Source organism: Acyrthosiphon pisum, chromosome A2 (assembly GCF_005508785.2).
Source record: "Acyrthosiphon pisum isolate AL4f chromosome A2, pea_aphid_22Mar2018_4r6ur, whole genome shotgun sequence".
NCBI classification, from domain to species: Eukaryota; Metazoa; Arthropoda; class Insecta; order Hemiptera; family Aphididae; genus Acyrthosiphon; species Acyrthosiphon pisum.
The window spans coordinates 112,664,267-112,683,986 of NC_042495.1; the positions used below are offsets into that span (position 1 = coordinate 112,664,267).

At 30.1% G+C, this 19,720-nt stretch overlaps 1 protein-coding gene across 1 annotated transcript in view; it reads left to right on the plus strand.

The window, feature by feature from the left end:
- Positions 1-19,720, plus strand: part of LOC100161866 (zwei Ig domain protein zig-8-like) — a 463,676-nt gene that overhangs the window by 396,928 nt on the left and 47,028 nt on the right. Inside the window, exon 4 of the mRNA XM_029489591.1 lies at positions 15,554-15,764. Within this exon, the coding sequence (XP_029345451.1) occupies positions 15,554-15,764 (211 nt within the window). The remainder of the gene's footprint in view (positions 1-15,553; positions 15,765-19,720) is intronic.

The window sequence follows — 19,720 nt, forward strand, 5'->3', positions numbered from 1 at the left end:
AGATAGATTAATCGAAAATTGGATATTTAAAAAAAAAAAATCACAATCGAAAGTACCGAATAACACTGCAAATTAATATTTTCCTTTTCGGAATATTAAATTAAGCACATGGTATTAATTTTTAATAATACTTATAAGTTATTGCCTACTCGAAGTTAGTTATCTTTAAGCCAAGTCGAGTAAATAATAATATGTTTTTTTTACTTTTATTTATTTTCAACACTATCCAACGTGCAATTTAAAACCATCATATACAGCGTAGTAAAGTGAGACCTCTGTATAGCGGACCCATGCAGTCGTATTCGTGGTGCATTGGTTAATCGAGAGGAGGGCCGCTTCTGAATTTTTTAAGTGCGGTTATAAATGGGTATAGTGGCCAAATAGATGATGATAATATTTAATATTAACTATAGAATTATTATATAGAAGCTATTTTAGTTATAACTACAAAGATTAGTTACAAAAAATATTGCAGCGAATGCCTTTGTCGGGTTATCTGTGCTTCGGGTTGGACGATGGTTGAAATATTGAATTAATTTCTGAAAAATTACCAGTTCGCCACGCAACTGGACCGGCAGTGTCCGTAAGAGGGGATCGAAATATAATAATATTATGTAGTCTGCTACAATTATATGAGCAGAATTTTCCGACGGGTATTTATTCCGGGAAATTTAGACGTGTTCGCGCTATTGAAACCGTGTCCGGGACGTCCGTAAACATATAGATTTCTCTGTATTCGGAATTTATGAAGCGTATGTGGAATACGGTTCTATGCAGTTGGATTTATGATTATTGTGAGTCATCGTGATAAGGAATAATAAACTATCGTAATTTGAGGTTATAATATCAGCATAGCCAATGACATATATTATTATATTATATAACATAATTATTAATAATTTCCATTTCAAAAAATCTAAACCCAACACTCTGTGCTTTGTTGAAAACAGCACTTTCGTTTGATGATTTTTTTTTTTTTAAATTCATTTATACGCTTGTTAACGTTGTAGTTTATTGGGGCAATTAAAACATAAACGAAACACAAATGCCAACCAGTAGTTAAGTATTTAATGTGACGACAAATCGTTGTAAATTCGTTTGTTGGTCTTGGCGACCACATCGCAGTGTAATACACACCACGCATGCGTGTGCGAAATGAAAACTGCAAATTACTGTTTTAAAAACACTCTATTTTTTAATTTGTTATACACGAAACATAATGTATGCATATATACGGTTACGGCTAAACTCTATCTGTGGATTCATCTTCATAATTTCGCATTTATAGAGGTGGAAAAAAGGCAACGATATATACACATAATCAACCCCAATGCACTGTAGGCGTCTCCCGGGGAACATTATTCTTTATCAAAACCTATTTAAAACCGATGTAATAGTAATACAAAAAATCTGGAATCCGTTTTAAATGTCAACGGCAAAACTGTGTACCATTGTAAAAAGGAAAATATTTCGTATAATATTATATTATGATGTATAAACAAAAAAATTCCACCAGTCCATTACGAATTGTTCACGTTCAGTCATATTAGATTATTACGTGAATATCACAACATATATATATATATATAGAGAGAGAGAGAGAGAGAATATTTTCAGAACTATTTTGATACAATTTTAAATTAGTTGTTATAACGGCCGTATCCATCTAAGGGGGAGGAGGGTCAGTGGGGTCCGGACTCACCCTTCACTAAACTGCTTTAAAATGTCAAAATTGTTTTTATAATTTTTGACAACTGCATAAATATTTTAAATGTCATAAATGTGGTCGTTTTCAAATCACAATTATTTTTACAATTGACTGTTTAATATTATGATCATATAGAAATATTATTATAAGGTAGCTTCTAATAATAATATATTTTAATCGATAGACGTGACCACAATCGATGCCAATCAGACATTCATTAGTTAGGTTTGAATATTAATTATCATTTAAGCAAGGTGTCAACATAGATGTCGAGGTATTGTTTGTTTAAATTATAATATTTATTAAAATATTAATAAATCTTGTTATTTTCATATTTTTAACCGTAAGTCAAAACTTAAGTTTAAACCGCTCTGGGTCACGCAGTTACTTGGTCACATTGTAGTTTATTATTCCAACAACCTCATCGTTTTTCTTGGATTATAAATCGTCAGAAACGATAGCTGATGATTAAAACCGATATGGTGAGGTATAACCGAACTGGATGAAAATCAGAAGACAAAATCGAGGTTACCTTGTCAGTCTTAAACAAGACAAGAGTTTTATATTCATGAATAATTTATTGCGAATTTAAAATAATAATATTCTTTATATATATATAATGTATCAATATATTTACCAAAAAAGAAAATTTGTTGTGTGAGTATAAATAACAAAATTGCAAATATTTCAATAAGAGTGGGACATCATAACGTGGATCAAGTCAGAAAATCACAATAATATTGTATGGCTCCTCCATAATATTTAAATATATGTAATATTTGCTATTATTTGCGTATGGTACCGACTGAAATTTAAAATTATTTGAGTTATTTATAGAAATATTGTTGATTTATTGAATTTCTAGTACAATTATTTAGGTAATGTAGCTATTTGAGTTTATGCGATGTCTGTTTGAGTTTCCTTAAAAAGGATCTTTCTGAAGTGCTAAAAACTTTATAGTTTTCCATTTATATGTATCACAAAAAGGAGTCGTTTAAAAGTTTTAAACACTGATGTATACGTTTGAGAAATGATTGAATCAATACTGGGTGAAAAAAAAAACTAAATAAATTTAAATCGTATTTTGATTTTATAACCTTAGTCAAATAAGCGGAAGGTACTTGCTCAATTAAATTGAATTTGTTTTACTATTTTTCATTTGTTTATAATAAGGTAAGTAATAAGTTAAATCATAGTAATAATAATATATACCTATAAATGATAAAAACGTATAAGAACAGAAAAAAATAATTATAGTCAAGTCATAACTAAATAATAATATTACCATAATATATTATATTATAAAGAATTATATTATTTATAGTGTTACAATTTCACCGTGTCCCTTCGTTTTTATTTTTAAATTTATGATAATCTTTTTTTTTACATAATATGGCTTTGTAGTAGGTAGATAGTATTAACACGTCATTGTTTTTGGATATTATATCCAAACTTTTGGTCTAATTTCATAATACAAACCGTTTGAAGTTTAATAGTATTAAAAATAAAATATTTTATACCCGTCTATTATGATGTTCTCGAATTTTTTTATTTTTATTATTTTTTTACGTCAAATTACAACAAACAAAACAATGTTGCTACTGTGTAAATGTAATTCGTCACGCAAACTAGTACTTTGAAATTCTTTGATTTTACATATGAAATTATTAGGTGTGATATGCGTATTTTACGACGAGCCCATTGACGTTATAATAATATGTTTACCACTCATTTAACGATCGAAGAAATTAAAAACACGTCATGCCACTACGAAATTGCATTTAGATACGTTTATATTCGATTAAAAAATGTGATTCTGTGAAATATAATTCAAATCCCGGCTTCCCAATAATATTAAAGTATTACAGCTTTTTTAACAACATACATAATGATAATATAACACCCCTGCACCGCCCCCTCCCCACAAAAAACCGCATTCACCAGCGGTTTTGGAAATAATTCTTATGTACACGCCACATCTATCGAATGCGCATCGAAAAACATAAAATTTGGTTCACCTCGAAATGGATTTCATCGGCCATAAAATAAATCACGTAGATTTCTGCTCGTAATTTATTAGGTAGGAAAATCGGAAATCCCGTTACCTCGGTGGATCACCGTATTATATATATTTTGTGTACGACTCAAAGTGCGCAACAGACTTGTATTCGGTTAGGTGTACATGTGTAGCTTGCAATCAATATTCAATAGTTTACTACCATGGTCCTACTTGTCCGTACATATACGTCTAAATAGTAGTGGCGATTTAAGATTTTGTTTTAGAGTCGCTTTTAGACGATTCGTAATGGCTAAAATCAACCGACTCGTATTACTAATATTATACCTTTATTTAAGTCCTGTGTTTTTGTAACTTGTGTGCGCATTACCGCGGTCTTACTCTACCAAAGGTGGGAATTGACTTAACTAGTTTAACTATTTTTTGTTTTTAACTTATTAACTTATTCATTTAAAATGTTTACTGTTGTAACTTATGTTTTTATAGTTAATTATCACTATCGTGCAGTTAAGTTAATTTTATTTTCGTGTCAAGCGGAACCAAGTAGACAATATTGATTCGAAGACTCTTTTTCGATTTTGGTCATTTTTTTCTTATTATATATTATAATAATCTAATTTTTTACAATGTTAAACGTCTTGATAAATATTTTTGTAAAAAAAAATACTATGGCTGTTTATGGCTTAAAAATATTGTAAATTGAAAAAAATTACCTAACTATCTTTTATGTTAAGTTCGTTTTCTATCTCAACTTTAAACTTATCTAGTTAAATTTTTGTTAACTCTTAACTGAACTGAAGGCAATTCAATTGAATTAACTTAACTTGCCCACCTTTGTACTCTATACGACTTGTGTAGCTATATATTTATTGGATCCTTCTAAATTCTGAACGTGTAGTACCTAATATTATGATTGTCATTGTTTTACTTTACTATGTGCAACTTTTTACTTTGTATCCACGATTCATGTATCACCGGGGCGCAAAAAAAAGTATGATACGATTTTGTGTTTTTTAATAAATGTAAAACATTCACGTAGTACGTGACGTGTGTCGATAATCTATGCACGTCAAACGCAAAATAGATGAACTCGATGAATATAATAATAATAATAATAATATCAACTGGGTATATGCACAAGATGTATCTATTGTACTCGCACGTGTATATTATTATCATATAATATAAGACGTCGGAAGTGAAGCTGGCTCAAGCGCAGACATAACAGAAAATGAAACATCGTATTACATGCTACTGATGGCCTTTGAATAAATTATGTGATCGATAGTGATTTCAGTTAACGCGCGGACTTTAAAATATTTACTTTATTCCCTATAGGTATACTTATAAGTACAAACGTAGTAATATTATTATCTTGCTAAAATTCGGTTCAATTTACAATTGATATGGGTAAACTTTATAACCCTGAAAGTGTTTAAGTGTAGGTAAAACTGTGTTGAATGGTTTGTTCTGCAATCACTGTTAATAGTTAATTGATAACCATGTAGGTACCTATACCTGATATTCTAATGTATTTATTTTTTTTTCTTTAGACCTCATATCGATTTTTGAATTGATTCGTCATAAGTAACTACCTAATATTTGTGTATGAGTATATTATTATCTATTGTACTGGAAAAACTTAACGTTAGATTTAGATTTTCACAAAATGTCAGGAAACAAAAAGTTTCCGCTTTCCTTTTTTTTGAGATGGAACTTACGCGTACTTTAATATTATCTTCTATGTATATGACCAATTACTCTACATTTTTCTTTTCGTCAACATTTATTAATAATTTCCAACGTTGTTGCTAGACTTTTATTTTTGATTCTACCTGCATATTATATTACATCTATAATACCCACATAGATAACTGATAAGTGATAAGTAAATATTGTAAAACGTAAATATTACTTTAACCCGAAGTCACGTGCTCTGATATAATATCATTTTAATATTATTTAAACAAACCTAGGCGCCGATCCGATCACTTATCAATCTATAACATCGAGTAAAAAATAAAATGAATTTAGACAGTTTATAATAATACATACCTGACGGCAGATTTTAATTTTATAGTAAAATTAGGCAGAATATTAAACATGAAAAATGTATACATTTATGAATTTAAATACAAATTATTATGTAATGTTTGTTTTTAACCTGACAGTTATAAAAAAAATGTGTAAAATTACTTGTAAAATTGATTGTAAGAGATATATTTTCCAACGGTATTAAATGTTGCCCATTTTTAATAATTATAAATATTGTTGTATAAATAATTCACAAACCTTAAAAAACGTGTAAAGCAAGTAACCGCTCTGAGGTGCAATTATAGTTGTATACCTCGTCGTTGGCTAAGTCATTTGAATGTATTTAAGTAAGTGTTTAATTTTAATTCATAGATCGATATAGTAATATAGCATTGCATACAAAAACGATTTTTTTTTTTTTTTTTTGTTAATTCCAGTAACAAAAAAATTATGATGAACATTGGTAATATATTTTTAATATTTTTCACCTAGTGAGAAACTGTATCGATTAGTATAATATCATATAAAACAACTAAAATAAAAAAAATTAACATTTTGGTAACCAATAGATTACCGAAGAACAAATATTTTAGTAAGATTTTAACAAACGTTTGTAATTTGTCCACCGATAATTTCAAAAAGTACTGATAAATTAAAACGTTTAACCTCATAATTTAAAAGAACCTACAATAACCAATTTTCTACCAAAAACTTCTATCAAAGTTTATGATCAGAACATCTTTGCTACTAGAAAAAGTGTCTTCAGACACAAAAAAAAATTATAACACACATTATTGCAAAATCAATACGTTCGTCTCTCCACTTAGAATGTAAAACTGTTTGGGTCTTTTAGTTCACGTCCTGTAGGGAAACTTTTTGCAAATAATATGAGAATCTCATCTAGAGTTGTAGATATTTAAATTCTACATTTAAAAGCTTACCAAATAAATTCCTAATGAAGAACTACGAAGCAATTTATTTCTCACGAAAAGTTAACTTTGTAACTTTAATGTGCATTTTATTTAGTTTCAGAAACTGTCTAAAACTATCAAAACAGACTGTTACGGTTTGATTGAGTATTTTATTTTCTTATATCATTTAATAATTGTATTACATTTTTTGTTTCGAGGTAGAATAATGAGTAACCTACGGCCGATATCTATTAATTTATACTAACTCAAAATTTTACATTCAATACACATAATATAATTATTAAAACCTCTATGACACGCAAGATGTGCACTGTTCACAAAAAAAGATATTCTGATGGGTAAACATAATTGTTAATAAATACAAAATTATTAAGGCACATATATTGTAAATAACTAATAATCATTTGATTATAATGATGACTTATATTATTAGAAGAAGCATAGTTTTTTTTTAAAATTTTTTAACGACCAGTCTATTACTTTTAATTTAAAATAAACAGTAAGTACGCGATAAATTTGTGAAACAACGTGAAGTATTATAGTGGTATTAAAACCGAATACAAAGTAAATGGCGAAAATCAAGGAAAAAATAATAAATTATTTTTATTGTATTCGTTTTTATTTTTTTTCGAAAAATTTTTGGGGTTGATGTTGACATGGCGAATATATCATAAATTTTAATTGTGGCAAAAACTGAGATTGTTTAAATAGAAAAGGTGCAAAAGTGGTTAATTATTATTCATCGTGTTGTCTTAAAGCCGGATAAAAGTATAAATTATATAGAAATGAAAAGTAATTACTGTGTTTAGTCGTTAAGGGCGCAAAAGGTGATTTTTTTATTGCGCAATTTAAAATATATTACATTACTAATTATTCAAAAGAATAAAAATCTTAGTTCCTTCGTATTATATCACTCTGAATCTCAAAATGTAATGCACGTCCACAATACGGACAGCTATATAATATAGGATTTGTATTAACTATTGCTGAAAATTATGTGAATCGTAAAAGAACAACACTGCTGCAGATATTTATAATATTATTGTGTTCAATTTGTGTAACTGCGACGCCAGTTGCATCATTTCCCCTGAAATAAACGAAATCTGTTACAAGTCCGCGAATTCCTTACCCGTGTTAATAGGTCCGTTTATAATAATGATCCTCGGAAAATGCCTGCGTGAGGCAAGTATATTATGTAAAATTGTCCACAAGATTTATGCAAAAGTTGTTTAACTCGCATTTTCCGTGTGATATTATCATGCAATTTGTATTTTATCGTTGCGACTTTCTCTTGTGAGTTTTATAATTTTAAAACAGGTAGAGTAAATAAGGTATAGCATTGTTATTTTGGCCGGTGTTTAAAATTTTGCAACTCTCATAATATTATTATAATAATATATTTTAATTACTTAAAACAAAAATGTAATTACGTAGGTAGACATTAATTCTCGAGCAAAACTAATTTATCTGAACAAAAATAAAACTTAGCGTGCTACTTGATATGTTTTTCTCTGCTGCACGGAAAACATTAAAGTAAAATTGGTCTGAAAAAAAAAATGCAGTATAGTTATTCAGCCCGAAAATATAATATTATATTACATACATTATTTTATTAATGAGATAACAACAAATTATTATATATTATATAATTATAAAACTTATTTACGTGATTACATATTATAACTAAGCCCCCCCCCCCAAAAAAAAAAAAAAAAAGAAGTCAGCCCCTTACATTATGTTAATTTCGTTGAGTACCGAATTTAAATATTATAACAAAACAAATTAACAACTATCGACATTTAATTGTATATTTTATTATCTATATTCCCAAACAGAAATTTTTTGTTTAATAATATTATTATAACATTTTAATAACAAATAATATTAGTAAAACGTTATTATAATACTATTATAATATTATCATTACAAAATGCTGTCTGGGTTAACTATACGTCCTGCCAAACCGGGACATATTTGTTCTTAGTATAACAGAATTTACTTGAATTCAATCATTTTGTATAGCCCCCTCCCCCTTAAAAAAGTGCACCCCTGACGCAATGCCAATGTCCAGTAAACTTTTAACCACCGTTATATTTTCGCGTTTACGTTTTTAGTCGGTGTCTGTCTATATGATATCGTGGAAATATATTTTTTTATAGTATCTGTGACACGACCATAATATATTGTTATATATCTACCCACTATGTGTCTAATCTCGTATTTATCTGCAGTGTACACTTTATATTATGCTCGTGTAAATGCGTATAGGTAACATAATAAATTTTACGCTTCTCGGAAATTTAATAAAAATTTCAAAGTGTAACGTTTCGAAATAATGTAGCGTTTTGTATGCATATATATATATATATGTATGTTTGTATATCATATATAATGAACAATGAAGTAGGTTGATTTTAAAATTTATTGCGTAAAGCCAACTAAAAATAAGTAATTAACTCAAACACCTGCACCACACCTTCCCTGTCGCCTTCTCGTTATAATAATATTATACTTATATATTGTAATATGCGTGTGTGTGTGTGTGTGTGTATATGCACCTGCGCACGCCGTCGCGCAGCAGAGCATAATAATATAAGGCACCTACCTATTATTATATTACAAAGAGAAAAACAATGTACCTTTTCTACTTGGTCTCATATTCTCATTGTTGTATGGACTTTCGGTAACGCGTCAATACAACTGTGCGCCGAGCAGTATAAAATATATAATGCGTCTCTCTTACCCAGTTCGGGTAGGATTTTTTTCCACGACAATCGTTCGGCCGAATTGCCGTGAACTCATCCAACATCGACACGCACGTGGTCTCTATTGCGCAGACTCACATGTCTATCATAAGATTATAACTGCACAATTCAAAAAAAAATGTGGTACGTGGTACATAAAATTGACATGTATTTACCGAGCTCTAAAACAATTTCCAACAATTTGAGTCCGAAAACTAGATAGCTACAATTAGGTAGATACATTGATTTATAAAATTACGAATTGATAACCGAGAAGTTTTTCAAATAGTGATAACTGCCGTGTTTGACGTCCTCTATACGTAACCAAAACTATACAATAGTCGATAATCTTCATAATTATTTTCTTAATATACTATCAACGTGAACAAGTAAAGATCGTATTTTTTATAACACGATTAAGCCCTCACCCCTTCGGGCTCTGACTATCCCCTCCCCTATCATTACATTTCAATTGTATTTTAAAGTGAAAAAAACCGTATCTTTTCAACTTGTAGGTCTCATTGTTGTGCGGACTAACGTGTCAATGCAACTGTGCGCTGAGCAGTATAAATAATGCGTCTCACTTATCCATTCGGGTGGAATTTCTTTTCCACGACATTCGTTCGCTAAATCGTCGCTAATTCTCGAACATCAACACGCGCCACTTATGGTCTTAACTGCGTAAACCCATCAAGGAAGAAATACCATCGAGTTGCTAGTGAAATACTATACACGGTCCTTAACTTTGATTGCCGTCGGTTTGCGGGGTGCCACATTTTTTTTTGCGGCAATTCGGTAAAACTTCGTTAGGACTTTTCGAGTTAAAATGTATTTCGTAAAGCAAACTAAAAATAAATATGGTGGAACCTCTAAATACCGGACAAAATGTTAAGATTGTAAGAAGTATGTATAGTCGGTTCCAATTAAAACGTCCGCTATTGCATGGGGGCGTCCCTCAAGAGAGGTTTCACTGTATAATTAACTCAAACCATTCAAACCTTCCTTGTCACCTTTTATCGTTATAATATATTATCTATATCTATAAGTAGGTACTTAATATGAATCTAATTGCATTTGGTACGCACACGTAAATAAGATTCTTTTTTCTGTTTTACGCGAAGCTCGTTCGCCAAATTCCAGTTAACTATCGAACAACGACACGCATTGGTTATAATAATATGGTCTTATCGTTAACCCATGAAGGATGCAAATTGCAAATATAAATTTTACCGATGATTTTTTTACCCAAAATATTTTTTACCCTTTTGAAATTCGAGTGACCACACATTTCAATTGTTTTCATATGCACAAAAACGCTATAGTGACCTCCAAATCTTCACATTGCATGATATAAATATAGCTAGTTACCTACATACCTACTTATATTTATATCATGCACATGAGATCTTCCAAAAATAATTATTGCCAAGACAATTTTTAACACCATCATCTCTGATTTACTTTAAATAATATTTTTAGTCCAATATAACTAATATAAGTTGAAGGTGCTAAGAACCCGCGTTTACACAAACAAGGCATACTTATAAATTATAATATATTTAAATATAATACTTGTAGAAGGAGTGGACGAGTATATTGGTTAAATAGTTAGCTTAGTTATAAAAACGTTATTGAGTTTGTATTAAACTTACTAAATAAAAATATTATATAGTATTAAAAAATGTACGTACATGTATGTAAAATTTACGGTAAAATTCCCATCTCTAATCATACCGTCTGAATCGAAATAATTACTTACGTGTGGTCCTTTACATACTTTAACTGTCGTCGGTGCGGCATTTTCCGGCAGTTTCGCAAAACCTCGTTAGAAACTTTCACGATAAAATGTATTGCGTATGCCCAACTAAAAATAAGTAATTAACTCAATCCATCTTCCCTATCGACTTTTCGTAATAATAATATTATATAGCAGGGGTGGCCAAAAGGTCAATCTCGGACATTTTAGAACTTATAGTATCATACTTTAGTATAGATACTGCAGGTACAGAGTTACATATATCTTTCGGATTAATCTGTTCTTGTGAAATTACATTTTCTTAAATGAAAGTTTTAAAAGCCGAATACTGAGCCGTCAAGCATAACAATCTCTGATGATAATTTAGAGTAGCATATTCGTTTAGCGTAGTTAGATACTATTCCTCCGGATGGCCAGATCATAGTTCACTGGTCAATGATAATATACAATGACACGCTTTTCTATTAATATAGTGTCAAATTATTTTATAATTATTTAGATTTTGAATGTGAAATAATGATTTTTTGGATAACTGTACACTCTTCCTTATACTTACTTATACTCATACTCGTAATATAATACAGTAATATATTATACAAGTATGATTATACGTAGCAGAGCATTTAATAATATAAGGAAATAATTAGATACCATAATTATAATATTATACAGAGAAAAAAATGTATAAATTCGACTTCATTATTGTGTGGTGTGAATTTCTGATATCGTGTCGATGCAAGCGTGTCGCGGGCAGTAAATAATGTGTACATCTTATCTATTCGAGTTGTTATCTTCTTTTTTCACGAGGCGTAATTCAATAAGACATTCGTCTGCCAAATCGCCGGGAACTTACTCTCGGACTTCGACACGCACCGCTTATAACATGGTAATCCCGTGAAAGACGTGATACCATAGCGTTTTCGTCGAAATGACTATACACGGTCCTTGACTTTGATTGCCGTCGGTTCGTGGGGTGCCACATTTTTCGGCAATTTCGTAAAACCTCGTCTGGCCGGCGCTGTCGCGAGTTAATAACCCGCTCGCCGTAAAATAATATTAGCCACTTTAAAGTTAACGACCTTACGAGCAATATGACTTACGGGAAAAGTTTAATTATACAGTGGCTTAAATTAACGAAGCCGTTAACGTGTATGATTTCATAATGAGCCCGAGTGAGCTGCAAGTTCGATGCATCGACCAACACGTACGACGGTCGGCCGGTCGACTCGCGTCGTCGTCGTTGAAAGCTTCGACACGAACTTTGCGCACGACAATCGGAATAAGTTAACCGGTGTATAATACCTACAAAGTTTTTATTTTTCGCTCGAAATTTCCGTCGTTACTCACAAAACCGACGATAATGAAAAATCGTAATAATAATATTACGTTATTCGAGTACCTAATTCAGTTCGGACGCACAACTGCAGATCTCGAGCGCGTAAAAATGTTATTGGAAAATAGTATCGACAAAAAGCACGTCACATCGGTCCTGCAGTGCTTTCTTGATTTAAAAAAAAATGTACGTATGACATGTAACGTACCGTTATTTTTAATGCTAAAAAATGTGATATAGGTACGCAGAACGTATTCGGTATTCCTATTAGTATTATTATTATTATTATTATTACTACCTGGTTATAACGCATACGCGTTACACGCGCTATATAATTGGTTATTTAAACGGATTGCGTTTGGTTAATTTCATAGAAACGGCGGCGGCGGTGCCTGTCAAAATATTATATTCGAATCCCGTCCGTGCGGGGCACGCGAGTTCGTGCACACGAGTAACTTGTATTATATACTGGCGAGAGAGTCGTAATATTAATGAATAATAATGTAAAAAAAAAAAATATTAGGGATGTGATTTCTTTAGCTGCTAAGCCCCCCCCAAAAATGTCCATAGCCCTCCCAAACAATTCCTAAATTTTGTTTTAAGTTTATTCAATGTTATCAAATTACGGCCCTATTAGCCCAAAATTTGCGCCTATAGTGCTCTTTAATTTTCATTGATTTTTTCAAACCTATTTGGTTGTGCGGACATTTCGTTACAAATCCGCAGTCCTGTTCTACTGTCGTTCGAGTGTATGGTAAACATTTGTTTCGAATTTTTTTAGCAGTTCGAAGATTTAAAACGATAGATTATTATTTTTAAATCAGAATGTAATATTTACACAATTCGTTCAAACTCTTTTGGTCGAGAGTTCTACGCGACTCGGATATTTTAATTAGTACACATTATGCCATTATGCCATTATGCCATTATAACTACAACATTTTCTAAATAGCGTATTCCGTTCGTTCAGTTTTATGCACAAGTAGCACACTAGGTACGATATATATGAAAAATTACTTATAACTATTTTAATATTATATCTAACTGTGTACGTTCCATTATTTGAGTCATTAAATGTACGTTACTAAGGTTAGATTATACTCAAGTTGTACACTGCTAATTCACAATTTATTTGTACAACTGCAGTGATCATATTTTCAGGTGCATATTTTTAACCAATTATTTTTAAATCTGTTGATATTTTTGAAATTATTAAAATAAAATAAAACGTATATCTAGATAATATATTATGCAGTTGCATTTTTGTGAGCTCTTTTCTTAGGGCTTACGGACATTTTTTTCAGAAAATATTCTCGTTTACTCGAAAATACCTACCGATTTGTATTAACAATGTTTAGTACAATACGATGTACCTATTTGTATAATAATATTATAATTTATGGTACAAACGAAATACTATGGGAATGCATATACAACCCACAATGATACATGTGGAATCCGAATAAACACATCCAATGGCAGAAAGCCTGCACTTATGTCACTGTAGCCGAAATCCATGTGATTATTACTGTGGGTGGTGTGGGTAGATGGTTAGATATAGTGGTGTGGCAAAGGGGTTAATCGAGTGTCCAGCTATGAGTTGTCTAAGGGGTGGTAGGTGGGTAATGGCCAATAGGTGAGAGATTAGTAGATAATTCAGTACATTTACTATAGCCTACCTTCTGGTAATTATTACTAGATACGACACGCGACAACTAGTTACAATTAATATGACAGTGGTTGCTTTTATCGGGTCATTAGTGCTGCGAGACGGGTGAAATATTCCATTAGTAGCCTCTTAAAAATGTAAATTCACCATAACACTGGCTATAGAAAGGTTCTTTTATGTGTTTAAACGATTACAATAACGCACTTGAAATTTTGATAAAAACGAGTGTTTCTTCAAATAGATAATTCAGAAATATTTTAATATAGGTAAACATATTTTGAGCGTATTGCGGATTTGACGGGAATGTGTCATTTTGCCCAAAAAATAATTTTCTTTTTCGATAATAAAATAAACATTTTTCAATAAATATATTTTGTACAACATATTGTACGTAGAATGCTAGTATCATAATATTAAGGTGTTGCAGTTTGCACTTGATACATTAATAATGATAAAAAGTCAGATAGCGTATATTAAAAATTATAATTGTTTGCTACATAAATTTATCATAATTTATTATTTTCAGTGAATTTTAAAGATTAGAAACTGTTTATCTATTATAAAATAACTTACCTACTTATGGCTTGTTTGATTTTAAAGCTGTTGATATGCATTTTAAAAGCACATTTATTTATTACTATTTATTTATGTGTATATTATTTCGATTTTTGGTGTTTGCTCGACTAGAACTTTTAAAAATATGATATTGATATATTGAAGGATTGTAAATAAATTAATGTCACACGAATTCACATACGTACTTTTTATTATATTTATTAATAAACAAACAAAAAGTTGATGCCTCCATTTATCAGCTATATTTACACAAATCCCACTTCAACGAAATAACACACTCGTCTACATCATTTTTATCCGATGGTATTTTTATTAAATTTATTCCCGTTAAACCACTAAGCTGGAATTATTTAAACTCACCGTAACTTATTATACAAACATCGAATACATTTTTATTTATTTAGACTGTAAAAAAAAAAACCTATTACTTAGAGTTTATCTGGCTATCATAGATTTCGATTCAGACCGATTTTCGGTCGAAATTCAAATAATATCATAATATTTTCTTGGCATAATCGAAAAACTCCTCGATCATCGTAACATTTTGGCCGAAATTATACGTTCCAGAAATCTCAGTTTACAGCTATACTTATACACTCGTATTTTGCTCCCGTTTGGGTTAGGTTTGCCACCAACGATTTGATTTCTATATTTGGAAAATGTACAGATGGACTTATACGCGTCGCGTACAATATTGAGGGATAATATAATAATCACTGCAATACAATATTATACAATATTATGCGACGCCACTGATTTTTTTGATTTCTTTTTGCTTTTCTAGGTCTCTTGGGTCAGACACCGGGACATTCACCTGTTGACCGTCGGCCGGTACACGTATACCGGCGACCAGCGTTTCCGGTCGATCAATCAACCACCCAGCGAAGACTGGACGCTCCAGATCAAGTATCCGCAGATCAGAGACTCGGGTATCTATGAATGCCAGATATCCACAACACCGCACATCAGCCAGTACATTCATCTCCAAGTCGTCGGTAAGTACAACCACGTCACGCTATACCACCACCGCGGTATCACGCTCATTGTTTCATATAACATCATTCTATGTATATAATATCCCGTTGATAATGCCCCGTCCCCCCTCACCCCCTCCTCATCACCAACAGTATCGTTGTACAACGATAGGACCTAAGTAGATACAAATTGTGGCTCTACGGAATCCGATCGATTCGTTTTCAGCAGATATATTATATTTTTATCAGAGTCTCCTAGGGAAATTCTCGAGCGAATATTATTATTATTATTATTATTATTATTATATAGGTAGTGCTAGAATTTACCATATTATATTAATATATTATTATTCTGTTCCTAAAATAAAAAAAAAATTATTTAAATTTTTTAATTAAAAACCACGGAAAAGAGTGAAAAAATGTTCAAATATTATTATTCTTATCGCAAATAAAATAAAATTTAATTTCGCGGTCTAACGCAGTGACTTTTTTTATTGTTTTTTTCCTCTCCCGTATTACAAACACTCGTAATGTTTCCTGTTCATTTTAATACGATTATACGGTTTTTTTTTGCTTTAATACTCTGCTCGGAACAATATCATATTATTATTATGGCTGGGTTATTCAAATTTTACGAAATCTCTTAAAGACCAAAATTCTATAAGACCTCAACCATCTGTGTTTTCTTTTTAATCGCGTTAATGAAATCTTATCGAACCGTGTTTTACAGTTGCCGACAAATAAATAAACAGCTGTTATCATTTTGAAATTATTTTTTTTTTCCGTTTTAATTTACTCTACGAAATCCAATAATAACCATGCCTTTTTTTTTATCGTTTATAACGTTTCCTAAATTTTAACATTTTTGCATAATATCATAATAATAATAATATACAACTCAAATAAATTACGATTATAATCAGGTATAGTAAATGAGTGTCCAGCTATTCGTCATTATCATAAACTAAATTTAACGAATTCTTATGTAATATAAAAGTTATAACATATTTTTGTGATTTTGTAATAACAACAGTTAGAGCTCAATTCTCTACTTTTAAAATGTTATTTTTTCCAATCAAGCAAACATTTTTTGCTGTTCTATCTAGTAATTGAATAAACTAAATCGACTGACGGCAGGGTGAAAAATACTGTAAGCTCGAAGTCTAATTTTTTTCAGATTAAATAAACCACTGAAATAGGGATTAAGTATATTTAATTAAAAATTACAATGAATTAAAGACATTTTATAATTAAAACATTTTAATTTTCAATAAAAACAATCGTGTCTTCTAATATATACAGAAAAAAAAAATAACACAATATTTTAATTAATAATAAAAATTCGTTTTTTTTTTATTAGGTACTTTTATTATTATTTTGAAAGTTTAATAAATTGTATGGCGTTTAATATTTATCTTTGGTTTAATTTTAATTCTCTTTGATCTACTATCATTATTATTATTATTATCATAGTATGAGAACAGTAGGTCATTTTATGAATAAAATATGCAAATTCTATATGTATACGTGTATGTTTCATTTTATGGTGATTTTCAAGTGTCTGAAGGTAATATTGATCCGGCAACCAGCAATTGCGTTAAAAGCCATACCGTGTTTTTGACTTCACAGTAGTAGATTGTAACTAAGGAATTTTAACCCATTTATAGATAATTGAAAAATCCAAAAGAGAAAAAAAACACATCAAAGTTACAATCCACTAAAACCAATTATACATGAAAGAACTTTGCTGATGCTAAAAATATACATTTTTAATAATTAAAATAAATTAAAATCATACGAAATCAAAAACGATGTTCCTATATAGGTAATACTGGTTTAGTTATACCTGTCTGAATCGTATGTAAATTAAATTAATATTCTACGTACAAAGTATTAGGTCATTAAAGATGTATTAATGAATTAATTTTTTTAATTTATTACCTATTAACTATCATCAAACTGCAATCCTTGGTGGATCAAGAATGTTTGAAACACATTAATTTTAATAAATAATTAATTGTAATGTTTTTTAACAAAAAAAGTTTAATTAACTAAATACGTACAGACTAACGTGTAAATGTCAATTACCTACCGTGTAAATAAATATGAACATTGAATAAAACCAGTGTGAATCAAACAACAGATGTTAAACATTTTAAACTTTCCTGGTTTTACTAAATAATAAACTTCAGATCTAAAGTTTTTAAATAAATATAAAGTTAAGAAGCTTTTACGTTAACTGGAAAAAATATTTGCATTCGTATTTTTTAGAATCTATCTATCATACATTTATAGAAATTAAAATTCGATGTAAGTGCACGGCATAACTCATTTCGATACCATAACGGTTATAAGTTATGACTTTTTTTTAAGAACAAATATCTTCAATAATCTAAAACATTATATTTGAGATAAAACATTATGGCATGATTATTTTTACGATTTTATTTAAAACTTATCATAAAGATTGTACAGAGTTCGGCTTTTATCTTGTGATTATATTCCGCCAAAGAATCCACTGTTTCGATCGACTGTGTACGTTATTATTATATTGAACTTGATATTTTAGCCGCCGGTATACGATTGGTTCGTTCGAATCAAACGAAATTCAAAGGATTTGACGTCATCCATTGGTTTTGCTCGTTCATTAAAAATCAAAATAATTTTTCACATTTATCCAACGCACTGTGTGTGCTGAACACTATATATTATTATATTATATGTGCATAACTCATCCACCTCATCATTATAATATCGTAACGTGTAGGTACATAATGTTCGGTTCGTATACCACGAAGCGATTGTACAGTCTATTATTTTAAGTCATTATTGCAATAATTTCCCTCGATGTTGTGCCGTGAACGTTGTACTATGTATTTAACCATGTTTATTCGAACTAAATAATACATTAATATATCATATTATTATGTGTTATTTATGCGTAAGTCTCTGATAACTTATAATATTATATCAATGCAACTCGTCAAGCGTGGGCGTTAGGTGAACATTTTATTATATTTAGCTGACTGCGTGTGAATATAGAACGTAACTCTATTATATTTCTAACGTTCTCTGGATCAATTCAAAATTAATCAGTTATATCAGTTGCCATTGTCGGTAAGAACATTCAAATTAGAGTTTATTTAACATATTTTAACGTAAGGAGTGGAGAGCATACGTATTTTGATGCTAATATTATGCATTTCCGCATACCATCTGCAGTCTTAAAAAATAACTTTAGACATAGACTTACAGCATAATATAGGCTTCAATGCTTCAACAGTTCAATTTAATTTATTTTATGAGAAAATTATAATAATAACAATGCAACAATAGTAATATTCACAATACACGTTTATTATTCTTCCTTAAAAACCATGTAAGGTAATATCGTAGAAAACCACCTATCAGCTTCCCCCCATATTACACCTTAACTTTACACTTTAATTTAACAACCTCCATCTTCCGCATTATACTAATTTTCGCGGTGTTACGGTGCACACTCTATCTATAAACAAGAATTTTCACTTTAAAAAAAATCTACCAGGTAAGCAATTAAATCATTACAAAACGGGTATATACGATAAATCTGTTATTAAATTTTTAAAATGCGATAAATATATTTGTATTTTTATCGTTCTAAAAAATAGCGAGTAATTTTATCATTGTATAATTACTATTAATTATGGTACTAAGTACTTGGTAGTTTGTACGGTAAAAGATAATGTTATAATATTTTCTATGGTGTACACTGTACATTATACCTACGGTGTAATGATAATAATATTAGTTTTAACAGTATCCAGATGGCATTAGCTAATGTAACATATTGTGTTAGCTATTTTGTTGAACTAAATGTTTAAATAATTTTCCCCGATTTTATTATACGAAATTATTATGATACCAATTTTGTTTTAAAATAATACAAATTACAATAATTTACGACTTTGTCTAATATTACTCAATCTACGAGATTT